Source organism: Borostomias antarcticus (assembly GCF_949987555.1).
Source record: "Borostomias antarcticus genome assembly, chromosome: 23".
NCBI lineage: Eukaryota > Metazoa > Chordata > Actinopteri > Stomiiformes > Stomiidae > Borostomias > Borostomias antarcticus.
Window position 1 is genome coordinate 3,935,247 of NC_140256.1, and position 12,727 is coordinate 3,947,973.

The following is a 12,727-nucleotide window of genomic DNA, read 5'->3' on the forward strand; positions in this document are numbered from 1 at the left end:
TTGTCTCTGTGCTGTCTCCTTGTCTCTGTGCTGTCTCCTTGTCTCTGTGCCGTCTCCTTGTCTCTGTGCTGTCTCCTTGTCTCTGTGCTGTCTCCTTGTCTCTGTGCCGTCTCCTTGTCTCTGTGCCGTCTCCTTGTCTCTGTGCTGTCTCCTTGTCTCTGTGCTGTCTCCTTGTCTCTGTGCTGTCTCCTTGTCTCTGTGCTGTCTCCTTGTCTCTGTGCTGTCTTCTTGTCTCTGTGCCGTCTCCTTGTCTCTGTGCTGTCTTCTTGTCTCTGTGCTGTCTCCTTGTCTCTGTGCTGTCTCCTTGTTACGTTCTCATTATAATGCCGTACTGTATGTGTGTGTCTAGCACTCCAATTCATCCTACTACTATTTTCATCCTACTCTTTAAATACTGTTCTGAGCCTATTTGCTTGTTTTTACTGCTCATGTATTGAATTACCTCCAATTGATTGGAAAATACTTTTACTGTAAGTTTTTCTTTATTGAGGAAATAGTTGCTGCTTTATTGAGGAAATAGTTGCTGCTTTTTTATCCTACTTAAAAAAAAGGATAAATCAAGACTTGTATCACTCACCTAAATTACATAACATGTTCTCTGACATCAGATGGCTCATTTTGCATTTTTCCTAAGACACATCTCAGAAATACAGAGCCTAGAGTGCATGTTTTTAATCCTAGAGGATTTGGATGTGTGGGCTCCAGGAAGCTATTGCAGAAAATTACAACAGAAGCCATAAAACAGGTCCAGTCACTCCTATGCTCTGCTACTCACATTTACAATATGTGAGTTGGGGTGCTCTGAAAACAAAGAATTAAGATGACTGAACTTTGTACTACTTTCATATAAAAGCACACTAATCTCATGCAATGTTTTTTTTCCTTTGAGCATAATGAACATGAAAAATGTTTCTCATTCTCTATCATTTGTGTTCTTCCATAATCTGTTTAAGACCTAACTACCAAATGCTTCTCCAGTGGAAACAGTGAGTAGATTATTAAGAGAAGGAAAGTTGGGCATTTCCGGGGGGGTAAATGTGTTTTCTGTGCTTTGACCAGGCTTTCACTGAGTCTGGAAGCTGACCATCTGGCCTGATTAGAGACGTTGTCATTCCCTGAGACTCCCGGGTTACCTGGATACAGCCTCTAGGCTTTCATTACGTCTGTGTCCAGCTAATGAAATTATTAGCCATGGCAGTGCTAAGGAACAAGGCTTGGCAACAATGCTTTCTCAAGCTGTTTACAATATAATTATGTAACAAAGAAGCAGCTTTTCCACTGACATACTTGTACTACTAGTCAATGCTGTCAAACCTCCTCAAGCTGGTATGTAAAGGAAATAGTTGAGCTGAGGGCTGAAGGATTGACCATGCTTCTTCGCCAATCAGCATAGAGGTGGAAAGACCAACAGCGTCAATAAAACCATCTCTGAACTAGAAATGGTGCTCGGAGAGCACAGACCTCCGCCCATGAACGCATTTTGTGGCTCTGTGCTCACGGACGTGCGTGCGAGCAGGACATGTTTGGTACTGCTGCATTCGTTAGATTGAGAGCTCTATGCAAGTCCAAATCCAGTCCACGCCTCTGTGTTGAGATATGGGCGAAGTCCCGCCTGTGATTTGGACCTGCTCCAAAATTGAATGGGTTTCAAGTTGGCCCATGCTACATCCCTCCACCAAGTTTCATGAATATCGGTTTGGTAGTTTTTGCGTAATCCTAGTCCAAAAAATGAATGGAGGTGAATGACCGTCCGTGTTTGGGTGGCCCGTGGACCCGCCCCATGATTCAGATCCACTCCAGAATTCAATGGGTTCTAAATTGACCCATGCTACACCCCCCCACCAAGTTGCATGAAAATCGGTCTGGTAGTTTTTGCGTAATCCTGTTAACAAACACAGTACACACGCCACTGAAAACGTTATCTCTTGCCCTATGCTGTTGCTGGGGCAGAGTTTGCCCTTGACACTTCAGCTATCCCTGAGTCAGTTGAATAAGAGGTAGACATGGACTAGTCTGGGCCAGTCTGATATGGGTAAAGGAGGAGGGCATAGGACACACTTGATACGGTCATGTTTTTCCAAAGCTTGATATGGCATGGTCTGATGGGAGAAAAGGGGGAGGAGGCACAGACCAGTTTGTGACTGCCCCTTTGTTCTAGAGAGTGCCGTCAGCTATACTGTGTGAAAAAGCATTTGGGGTGTGGGGGTTCAGGGAATCCTCAGTGTAGGAACGCTTTTGCATTTAATCTTTGTAATTCACCGTTTTGTATTAAAGAAAACATTTTGATCTTTTTCATTTCTTTTTTGCTTCTTGCTTTATTCTGTACCAGAAAGGTTATTAGAGGGAAAGGAAACATTTTAGCCTTTGAACTGAAAGGGCACCGGCAGGATCAACATTTAAGAGGGAGTCTGGAAGATTGTAGATCTTATTGAAGATCTGAAGAAGCACTAGAAGTGCTGAATTAGAGGCGCTTAAAGGAGTGAGTGGGACTGTCCCACCCAGAGTTGTGCAATGTGTTTCAAATCCTGTGCCAGATTGTGTGATTTAGACTCCAGAAATGCAGTTAAGATGTGTCCTATTGAAATAGTATCTGTGTTATTTTAAAGTGTAATAGTATTTGTCAGGGGGCATTACAGAGATATTTTTGCTTTGAGGTAGCCCTGGAGGGCCTACAGTAGGACTGGAAATAATCGTTAAGGCAGGGGTGACTTGGTGAGCATGGTTTCTGAGGAGGTAGGCCTATCGATCTTTTATTATATTTAATTTAAATATTAATCCCCTCTAGCCAACCTGGTCTCACCCGGCAGACGTCAGAATTCGACGTATGATGCCGTCTATATATGACGTTTGGAGGCGATGGACAAACGTCGAATTCTGGCGTCTGCCGGGTGAGACCAGGTTGGATATAGAGGTGCACACATAAGTAGACTACTACTCAGATATTTAGATGCTTCCAGCAATCCATATAAACTGAGAACCTAATATATCTGCGGAGAACAGGTAGGTTGTACTGATTAACTGCTTCAATTAAGGCAAGCCTATCCCCTGAATCTTTCATTAAAACAGGGTAGCTCTTGAGGTCTAAACAGCTGATATCATGTGATAAGGAAGCGGAGAGGGTGTGGCCCCAGGTGAACTGACCAGTTGTCCAGTGAACACAGGCCGACAACATGTATGTGGATACGGAAAGAGTGATACGTAAAACTTCAGTGTTGCAACACATCATTTTTATGTCACCTCACAGAGGTACAACAGGGAGAGCAGAGCAGAGAGAGAATATGATTGTGCAGGTGGGTGTTCACGAGCTATCTGAGGGAGAAAAAAAGAGCCCCTTTGTGGAAAGAAAATGGGAGTCTATTTGTGTTGGCATGGGGGACAAAGAACGAGTCATTGTAGAAGAGGACAGAGAGTACCAGAGAGTAGATAGTGTTTGTATTGGTAATTGCCTGAAAGCAGGCAGGCATTTGTTTGCAAAGCGTCAGAGTGAACAGTGACTGAGTCAGGCGCTGCTAGTGGCCTGGGGCCCTCTCTGTCTGCTGGGGTCAGCCAACAATGATAGGGGCCTCTCACCTCCAAGCAGCCAGCTGCCTGAACCCAGAGAGGGTGCAGCACTGGCCCTTCAAGGCCCCGCAAAGTCCTGCTCTGTGAGTGACGTCACGTCAACATGGGTCAATGACTGAGACCCAGTGTGAACAGGATTTAGAGGGGGCGGGGAGTTGAGGAGAGAGGCTGTTGTGTAGAGGAATGACAGAGCTGTGCATGCGTGTGTGTGTGTGTGTGTGTGCACGTGTGTGCATGTGTGTGTGCGTTTGTGTCAAGCATGTTCCTTCATTTTGGGGGCAAAGCCATCGATGACAGCAGTATTGTTAAAAATGGAAATATGCTCAATAAAAAAATGCTAATGGATTTGGATGATTTGTACATATAATGCATAATTCATTTTCTACTGTGAAATGCAGGAACATGAACAGTAAACCAATGCAGATTGTGTTTTTTTTAGCTGCGAATTAGTCTTGGTCACTTGGTGCAAATCAGACTCCAGAGAGGCACAGCACTGTCTACTTTCAGAGTGTTGGAAGCTGGTGAAATTAGGGCATTGCTGTGGGGGCAGTTATTTCTGAGTAATGTGTTCCATTGTGCCCAGTTAGTTCTGGCAACAACAGGGGTAGAAGAGACCTGAGACTGTCCCTGGCTTCTTTCTGCCATTACTTTTGCCTCACATGTCCCCTTTGCTTTGTAATAATCAGAATTGTAATCATATTACTAATAATGTAATCATAATTATGCAAATATACTGCCAGAGAACTACTGAATTGATCTATCATATTATAATATCTCTATGATAAATACCCATCAAAACAGGTCCTCAGTGGAAACTTAGAAGATGTATACTGTTAAATCAGTTTGGAACAACAACCTTTCAATTGCATGGGCCCCTAATGATAATCTACAGATGTGTGACAGGTAGTATGTGACCGATAATGATTCATGTTAAGAGAGAAGTATTACATTTGGAAAACGAATTTAATTGTCTTATTACAGTTATTTCATACTTGTTTTCCGATTTAGTAGGCCTAGGGCCCTACTGGTCACTGTTGAGATGCAGATTGTGTGATGCAGATCTTGTGTGCTTGGGTTAATTGTTCGTTAATCGTTAGTAATGTCTAGGGGCTATAGTCATCTCTCTTCATCCTTTCTCCCGCTATCACTCCTTTGTTGAAGGTGATTACTGTCCACAAAATACTATATATTTACGAGCACATATGAGTAATATCTTCCTCATGTAACTGCTGTTTTATATGAGAGAAAGATAGCCTACATGTTTTGCTGGTTGAACGTTTCAGGCTAACTCTGTTGATGCATAATGATTACTGGAGACCTGCACCATGTCGCAGTTGATATTTAAAGTTATTGGTGTTTTTAGGGATAATATTATCTCTATAGCCTATTAATGTTGCAGCAAAGACAGATTTTGACGTTTAAAAGTGATTGATTCGGATTTCATGCTGTAACTTAAAAGGAGCATTTGAATAATTTAGATAGGCTAGTTAAAGATCTAGTCATGGTAACCCTGGTCCTGATATTGAGTAGGCTATGCTTGAATATGTCTGAAATATATGGGACCTCAAACAGATGAGTGACGGCGAGCTGCATCTCTTCATCTGTTCTCCCTCTGTATTCCCTTGTTGGGCACAACAGATGCTCAGGCCTTCCTTCACACGCAAGCCTCTCTGGTGGATGGAGCCATGGAGGGATGAAGCCATGGAGGGATGGAGCCATGGAGGGATGAAGCCATGGAGGGATGGAGCCATGGAGGGATGAAGCCATGGAGGGATGAAGCCATGGAGGGATGGAGCGCGTTTGGCTCTAGGACCTTGAAGACTGGCGCGCCTGTGCTACTGCAAAGGGGAGTTCCTCTCGCAGGCTGTTTACAAGAAAGCTGAGATCGGCTTGGAACAAAAACAAGGGCTCGACTCAAGCGAGAGGAGCAGTTTGACTGAACTATTCGGCATAGGCTCCTCTGTTGTTCGAAAATGTTTTATCTTTTCATGTTTTTTTTTGTTTTCATCCCAAAGATGTTTTTCTCTCTGCACTTTATTTTGATGAGCGTAGCATTTGTTGAGGGTACATCAGATGCTAAAGGTAATATGATACATGACTTGTTCACTGTTTTTCACGTGCTTTCAGTGATGCGATTTGGTTAAAATTGTATGCTTTTGTGTTAACGAACAGCATTATATAGTTTCATTGTGTTTCATTTATTAAAATGTGCTGAAATGTTATGCACTGAAAGGTTTATACAATATTATAGCTTATAACTATTAAAATAGGCTAGACTGTTTACTAAAAACTTAATCCACCATTCATTCATTGCCTTCAAATAGCAGATTTACATTTAAGTTTGTTATTTGGATTTGATGATTCATTAATCGTAACAATTGGTAGTAGGCTGTTTATTATTAATGATTAAAAAAAAACATTAAACTCAATGTAATTCTTTATTTGTTGACTATTAGATGACCTATTCTATTCTTAATCATGTACAGGCCATGTACAGTATAATGATTATGGTTCCTCTCTTATCCTGTATTCTCAGGCTGTGTGGAATACAGAGGGGAGCAACAGCTCTCCTCCACAGGGCAAACCTGTCTGAACTGGATCAACGCAACCAGGGACTATGATATCAAAAGCCACGCAGACTCTGAAACTGGTAACACATTTCGCATTGCTTGCAATATTCTATGAAATTGATGTTGTTGATTGATGGTTGTATTTTGAAACCCATGAAGCCCTGAGTTGTCTGTCTGCATATCTGCTGTGTTGTGCAAACTAGTCTCAGAAATGTCATGTCTGCTGTCACTGTAAACATGCCTGTTAGGAGACACATGTTTTTCTGAGGTTAGTCATTTCCTAAAGTCTCTCTGGGACTTACTAGCATTTTAATAACTACTGTAGGATATTGCATATTCATAAACTGTACATACACACATCATAAAGAGTAAAGTTTATATTTCATCTATCTTACTTTTCTTTTCTTTAAAAAAAAAATTGTATCCATAATGATACTAATTTTCTTTGTTCATGGCTTCCTCTTGTCTATTCTACCATACATGAAGTCATATAAATTATGAATGATTCTGGCGTTTCATCCAGACACCAGGACAGCCCAGGCAGTGTTTTCCATGGCTATGGTGCCCCAGTACCTGACAGATAATAGCATTTATTTGTTTTGATTCTCTGTAGGTGTTGGGGACCACAACTACTGTCGCAACCCAGACGCGTCGCTGCAACCCTGGTGCTACGTTACTGGTCCAGAGGGGGAGGTCCAGAGACAACCCTGCGCCGTTGACGACTGCAAAGGTACTATTTGATACTCAACTTCTCAGTCACTGAGATTGGAAAAGCATCCATTACACACAGTACACTTGAGGATTCATTTCATGATATGCTGTATGTATCAGGCACATGAAAAAACACATTAATGTACAGGAAACAGGATGTCTAGTCACTATTCACTACTTGATGCTCCAGTCCTGACAGTGCAAACCATCCCTGAGGACTGCTATCGTTAGATCTCAACTGATATGTTGGCTACCCTTAGGAAATGATGTCACTGTTAGCTTTGTGATCGCATCATGCTCTGTAAATATTTTGAGAGTAAATTCTCACCATGTAAATGTTATTCACACTGAAGTGAGAGGCTGTGCTACTGGTCTGAAGAAAATGCACTCTAAGCACCATATGCTGTGGCTAGTTTTGTAGCCTGCTAGATCACCATGCTATTTACTGTTACTATTTACTGAGCTTTCAAACACCATCCCATGGGTCTCTATTGGCTGGTGAATGTGTATCCCAGTCTGGACATGGTCCCTCAACAGTTAACAGAATGGATGTTTTCTCAGGCTATTTTCCAAATAAAACCAAAATGATTTCCACATGTTTTGATAAGACTGCTGGGCTTCCCTTATTCCCAGGCGTGCGGTGCTGAGAGAGGTCAGTTGGTCAGTTGGTCAGATTTAATCCACCAGATTTTCCCGAGGTTCGACCTCTAGTAACTTATAGTGTGCGAGGGTAGATCGAGTCAAACAATAACAAGTCTCGCTGCTATAGTTTCTATGGTACCTGCGGACGGCGGGGGTTTTGCAGTGTCTTGTGCGGCAGCTGCCAGAGGTGTAGGCCTCGCCCTCTAACTCAACTCATTGGTACAGAGTCACACTCTTCCCATGGAGACAGCGCGTAATTGGTTACTGCTGGCTCTGACCCACGCCCTTTAACTCCAACAGAGTCAGTAAACAACTTTTCTTTAGAGGGGGTTGGGCCCAGTTCCTCAGTTGAGCTTAAGAGCAGATGTGACTTCTGCAGCCCCCTAAACGTGACTGAGGGATCACGTGCTCTACTGCCCCATTTGGCAATTAAATGGCTCTACTTTTTCTTTTCAATAGATTTTGATTTAACTACTACAAATGAGAATAGCCTATTCCCAGTGCCCTCTGTGTTTCTGGCCTTGTGCTAAATTTACTCTTATTGGCCTTAGACAAAACATTGACAAAACCTTGTGGTCTGTTCCTTTCTTTAAAATAGAATAGATTAGAATAGAACGTTTATTTGCCATGTATAACACGTACGGGTACAGGTACATTGGAATCCTTGTAATCGCTTGTCCTTACAATATCTTATCAGTGCCAGTCAGTTCCTCATCCCAGTCTTAACTACTCAGTTAGACATTGAAAGGTTCCCAAACTGGAAATGTAATATATAATCCATCATCTAGCAGTTTATCAGTATCATCCTCATCTCACCTTTACTCCTCTCTCCTCTGTAAAATGCCACTCCGAGAAGAAAACCAAATCAGTTTTAACCATATGATCAACAATGACTATGATATGACGTCAGTTTTTAGCACTCAAACTTAAATATCATCATCATCAACCTTTATTTTGCTCAGTATGATATAAGCCAATACAATACAATGAAATATGACCAGTACACTCATAGAATGCTAACATGGATTAGCGGTTGATGTTGTTGCTAACATGCTCCATGTTATTGTTCATCTGGGATAAATAACATTTAGCTTTTATCCAATGAGCTGAACTGAGGAATGAAAGTCAAGACACAGTCAGCACGCTGGACGTTCATTATCCCCTCCTCTCTCTCTCTTTGCAGACCAATCAGCGCCCACCGTGACAGCGAAGGCCGACTCCCTCCCTGCGGCGGCCACCGACCCCCAGACCAGGAGCTTTGAGCCAGCCAAGCCCCCTCCGGCTCAGGGAGAGGGTGCTCCGGTGCAGACCATCATGGGCATCAGCCAGCGGGTACACACCAAACCAAAGCACAATAAGGACCTGGGCACCATGGGTAAGTCCTGATCTCACCCGGCCATGCTGGGAGAGCTGGTCCTAATAATAATAACCCACACCGTTTCTGGGAGTCTAGTATGATTGAACAACAGTTTCCTCTTCCATTCAGGCAATGTCCTGGGCATCCTTATGATGGGGATCATCATCCTTCTGGGTGTGGGAATCACCTTCGGCTACTTCTACAAGAGGTCAGTATGACAACAGGTCCAACCAGTGTAACAACATACTGTAGTAACAACAACTAGCTTTATGTGGTTTGAGTTCTTCTGGTGCTCCTGTCGCCCCAAAATGTTTTGTCTTCAAAGGCAGCACACTTGTTAGCTATCGTTAGACCTACATGAGCTACAGATGCCTGCTACACAAGTGAGACAGAAATAGAACATCAAAACATATTTCTTCTTAGTGAGGCAGTAATCACAAGCTTGGCACAGCCTACTAACGCTGTGCCCATGATGCTTACCAGGCAGCTTGGATAGTTTGAATCTCTGAAGCGGAATGTCAGCCGGGTGTGGGAGGGTGTGTGTGTGTGTGTGGGAGGGTGTGTGTGTGTGTGTGTGCCTCGCATGTGCGTGGACACGGAGTGCTACTAGTCTGGGAAGCAGAGGGCAACAGCTGCAATCCCTACCCATCCTCTTAATGGGCCGTTTCCACCCTCATGTGATGAGGCCCATCCCTTGCCTGTCCTGCAAAAACAACAACATAGAAACGGAAAAGGGAAGCAGGAAGGAAAGATCCTGCAGCTTTGCTATTTTAAGAGTCCGCATCTGAAGTTTGGCCTTGGGGGACGTGTGGGGAAGATGGTAAATTCACTGCAGTAGTGAAGCAGGGAGAGAGGGAGAGAGAGGGAGGGAGAGAGAGAGAGAGAGAGAGAGAGAGAGAGAGAGAGAGAGAGAGAGAGAGAAAGAGAGGGAGAGAGAGAGAAAGACTGCCCCCATAATGCCCGGGGGCTTTGATACCCTTTGGCAGAGCACCAGATGCCCTCTTAAGCCCTTGGAAATGTGTGTGTGGCTGTCAGATCTGATTAGCCGGGCCTATCAGTGGTACTGTATTCTAAGGGGCTCGTTATTACTGAATGCAGCAGCGAATAAGAGGTTCAGACCTGCTCTCAGAAGAGAGTGACATCATCCCGATAGGACAACTTGTGGAGTAAACATGCAGCACACAACCAATGTGCTCCTAATCCACTTGAAGGATTTGTGTGTTGAGTTGAGAGAAATCTGCATAAAAGATAAGAATGAAATAACTTCAAATAACACATACAATATATATCCTGATAATGAAAAGCAAACAGCGTTTATCATTCTGGCTTGTCAAGATAAGGACATGCAGAGAACCTGTGTTGATGCTGGGTGTAGTGGAGCGAAGCAGAGTTGTACAGAGTGACATATCAGACAGGAAAAGGCCTCAGTTTCACGAATGTGGCATGTTTCCCTGTCCTGTATCTGCTTCAGCAGACCTCAGACCCCCCTCCGTCATCATGCCCTCGACCGGCTACCCTCCATCAGTAGCATGCCTGCTGCCACCTACCCCCCTGTCGACACCCCTCCTCTCACGGCCTGTGCCAGAGAGTGGGCGCACCGCTAACTGGCTCTGTCACTGCTGGACTTAATGAATGTCTGCTGTTAAAAAATACCCTTGTCCAGTGAAAGCTGACTCAGCACTGGCCGCTGCCCCATTGTGTCATTAGTAGCTGGACTAGAAATCATAATCTGACATGGTTGGCACTTATATCAGGGTATAACTGGAGGTTCATAAAAGACAATCTCACTACTACAGTATACAGAGGTGCACGCTAGAACTACCACTGTACATTTCTAGAGGTATAGCTGTTTATTGTTATACAAACTAGTATAAAGCCTAAACCACTGTCTTCCATCATAACCCCCCCCTCCACACACACACACACTGTTCTGTGTCTGACGAGTGTGTGTGTGTGTGTGCCGCTGCTTCCCCCGCAGGGGTCAGGACCTGAAGAAGAAACACGAGCAGCGCGTCTACGAGCGAGAGATGCACCGCATCACGCTCCCGCTGTCGGCCTTCTCCAACCCCGCCTGCGAGCTGGCGGACGAGAACACCGTGGTCATCATGCCCGGCGAGCGCACACCCGCCCAGGAGGGGACGGAGGAGGAGGAGGGGGGGGGCGGCCCCCTGATGGGCCAGCAGCAGGCCGGGACCCCCGGAGCGTGAGCCCCGGTCCGACAGGTCCACAGAACGGGACCGTGAATACAAAGCGGAGGATATAGACACGCCCCCCCCTTCCCCCTCTCTCCGCCCCAAATAACCTCTGTCCTATAGGCCGACCTGCGAGAAGGAGTGGAGCAGGCCTGAACTCAAGTGTCCTTACTTCCCTGGTTGTGACACGAGTGTCACAAACAGGGGAACATGTGACAAGTAAATGGAGGAAGATGAGGAGAATTACACTCCCCGTGTGGTAGACATCGAGAGGGGTGTGTCTAAACGTGCGTGTCGGCAAAGCACACTGAGACACGTGTTTGAAACGAGAGTAGCATATACCCGGTGCACATTTGTTATCCAAGGAAGCATGATCATGAGCCAACTCCCTATTGAAGCAGCGTAGTGTGAATAGAGTGAATGGGATATGCGTCAATTACTGTTATGTCATAATGGCTTGTGATTTCAGAGCGCTAGTCTTTGAAAAAGGGGAATGTTCATAGCCTTTTTTGTGTTCTGATTCTTTTGAGAATGTGCTCAGAGGTGTGGACAGTGTGTTCCAGTATATTACGTGACTTCCAGACCCTTGGCTGTGCCAATGCTGATATGGTAGAGGACAGGGAACATACAGTACAGTACACATTAACTCTTTTGTATTAGAAAGACAGTGTTGGAACAGATGTATAAATTACTCATTCAGAGCAACGAGTGAGCTGTATCGAAATGGCATTAGGACTGGAATGAGGACTTATTAATAAAAACAAGTCAAGATAAAAGACAAGGAAACGCCTGCCACCCTGAAGGTGAAGAAGTGTCTTTATCACGATGCATTGGAATGTAGTTACTCGTTTTCTCTGTGATGATCTCTGTGTTAAACTCATATTAGGCTGTGAGACAGGGGCCAATGCAATGGCCGACACCGGCAGACCCTCTGATTCCAGGAAAACTGAGACCTCTATATAAACCTGAGACAGCTTGTCTGTCCTCAGGACTAAACACAGCACTGCCATCACATAGTCCAGAGCAGTCTGGATCCAGTATGAACCGGATAGAGCCTGAATGATGCCTGAGCAGAACAGAGCTAACAGCCTGTGAAATCTTCAAGCCTGGAGCTTTAGATTCAATTTAACCCACTGGATTATGTGAACCATATTTTAGGACAAGTTGAGGGAATAAACATCTATTCAGCAAAGATTCAGTTATAAACTGTTCAAATAACAATGAGTATCAGTTGGATGATGAAAGAAATACCAGAGTAAATCTCTGTGGGAAAAAAATGTCAGTCACCACGTCCTAGTCACCAACTACAACACAAGCTATTTTGTTGGGATGAAATGTAACCTCTCTTTGTTCTGCTAAAGCAGTCTTATATCACTCCAAATGGTCTTTATGTGGTTATTACATTCAATAGTTACTGGATCTACATCACTGATAAGCTTTTTGATAATTGTTGTTCTTTGATTTTTGTGCAACTACGGTGTGTGCTGGCTGTTGATATTATTTTTCTTCACTTCAGCGGCATATCCAAGTTGTGTTGCTCATCTTGTATTTGTATGTTTGGCAGATTTTTACTGCTGTGACTGAAATAAAGCCAGATTTTGAAAAATCACCTCTGCATTGTGAAATGGAAAGAGGTTTTATGGGCTAATTTAACTGAAGTGAGGCCTCTTATGGGATTGAATTGACAGGACTTA

General features: G+C 44.0%; 1 protein-coding gene across 1 annotated transcript; it reads left to right on the forward strand.

Moving 5' to 3' along the window:
• Positions 1-3,552: 3,552 nt before the first annotated feature.
• pik3ip1 (phosphoinositide-3-kinase interacting protein 1) lies at positions 3,553-12,394 on the forward strand (the record flags this gene model as incomplete). Its single annotated transcript, XM_084457425.1, has 6 exons — positions 3,553-3,634; positions 6,098-6,211; positions 6,745-6,861; positions 8,668-8,859; positions 8,971-9,049; positions 10,820-12,394. 6 exons carry the CDS (start codon positions 3,553-3,555, stop codon positions 11,046-11,048), a joined length of 813 nt encoding a protein of 270 aa, XP_084313551.1. The 3' UTR covers positions 11,049-12,394.
• Between the last annotated feature and the right edge of the window lie 333 nt (positions 12,395-12,727).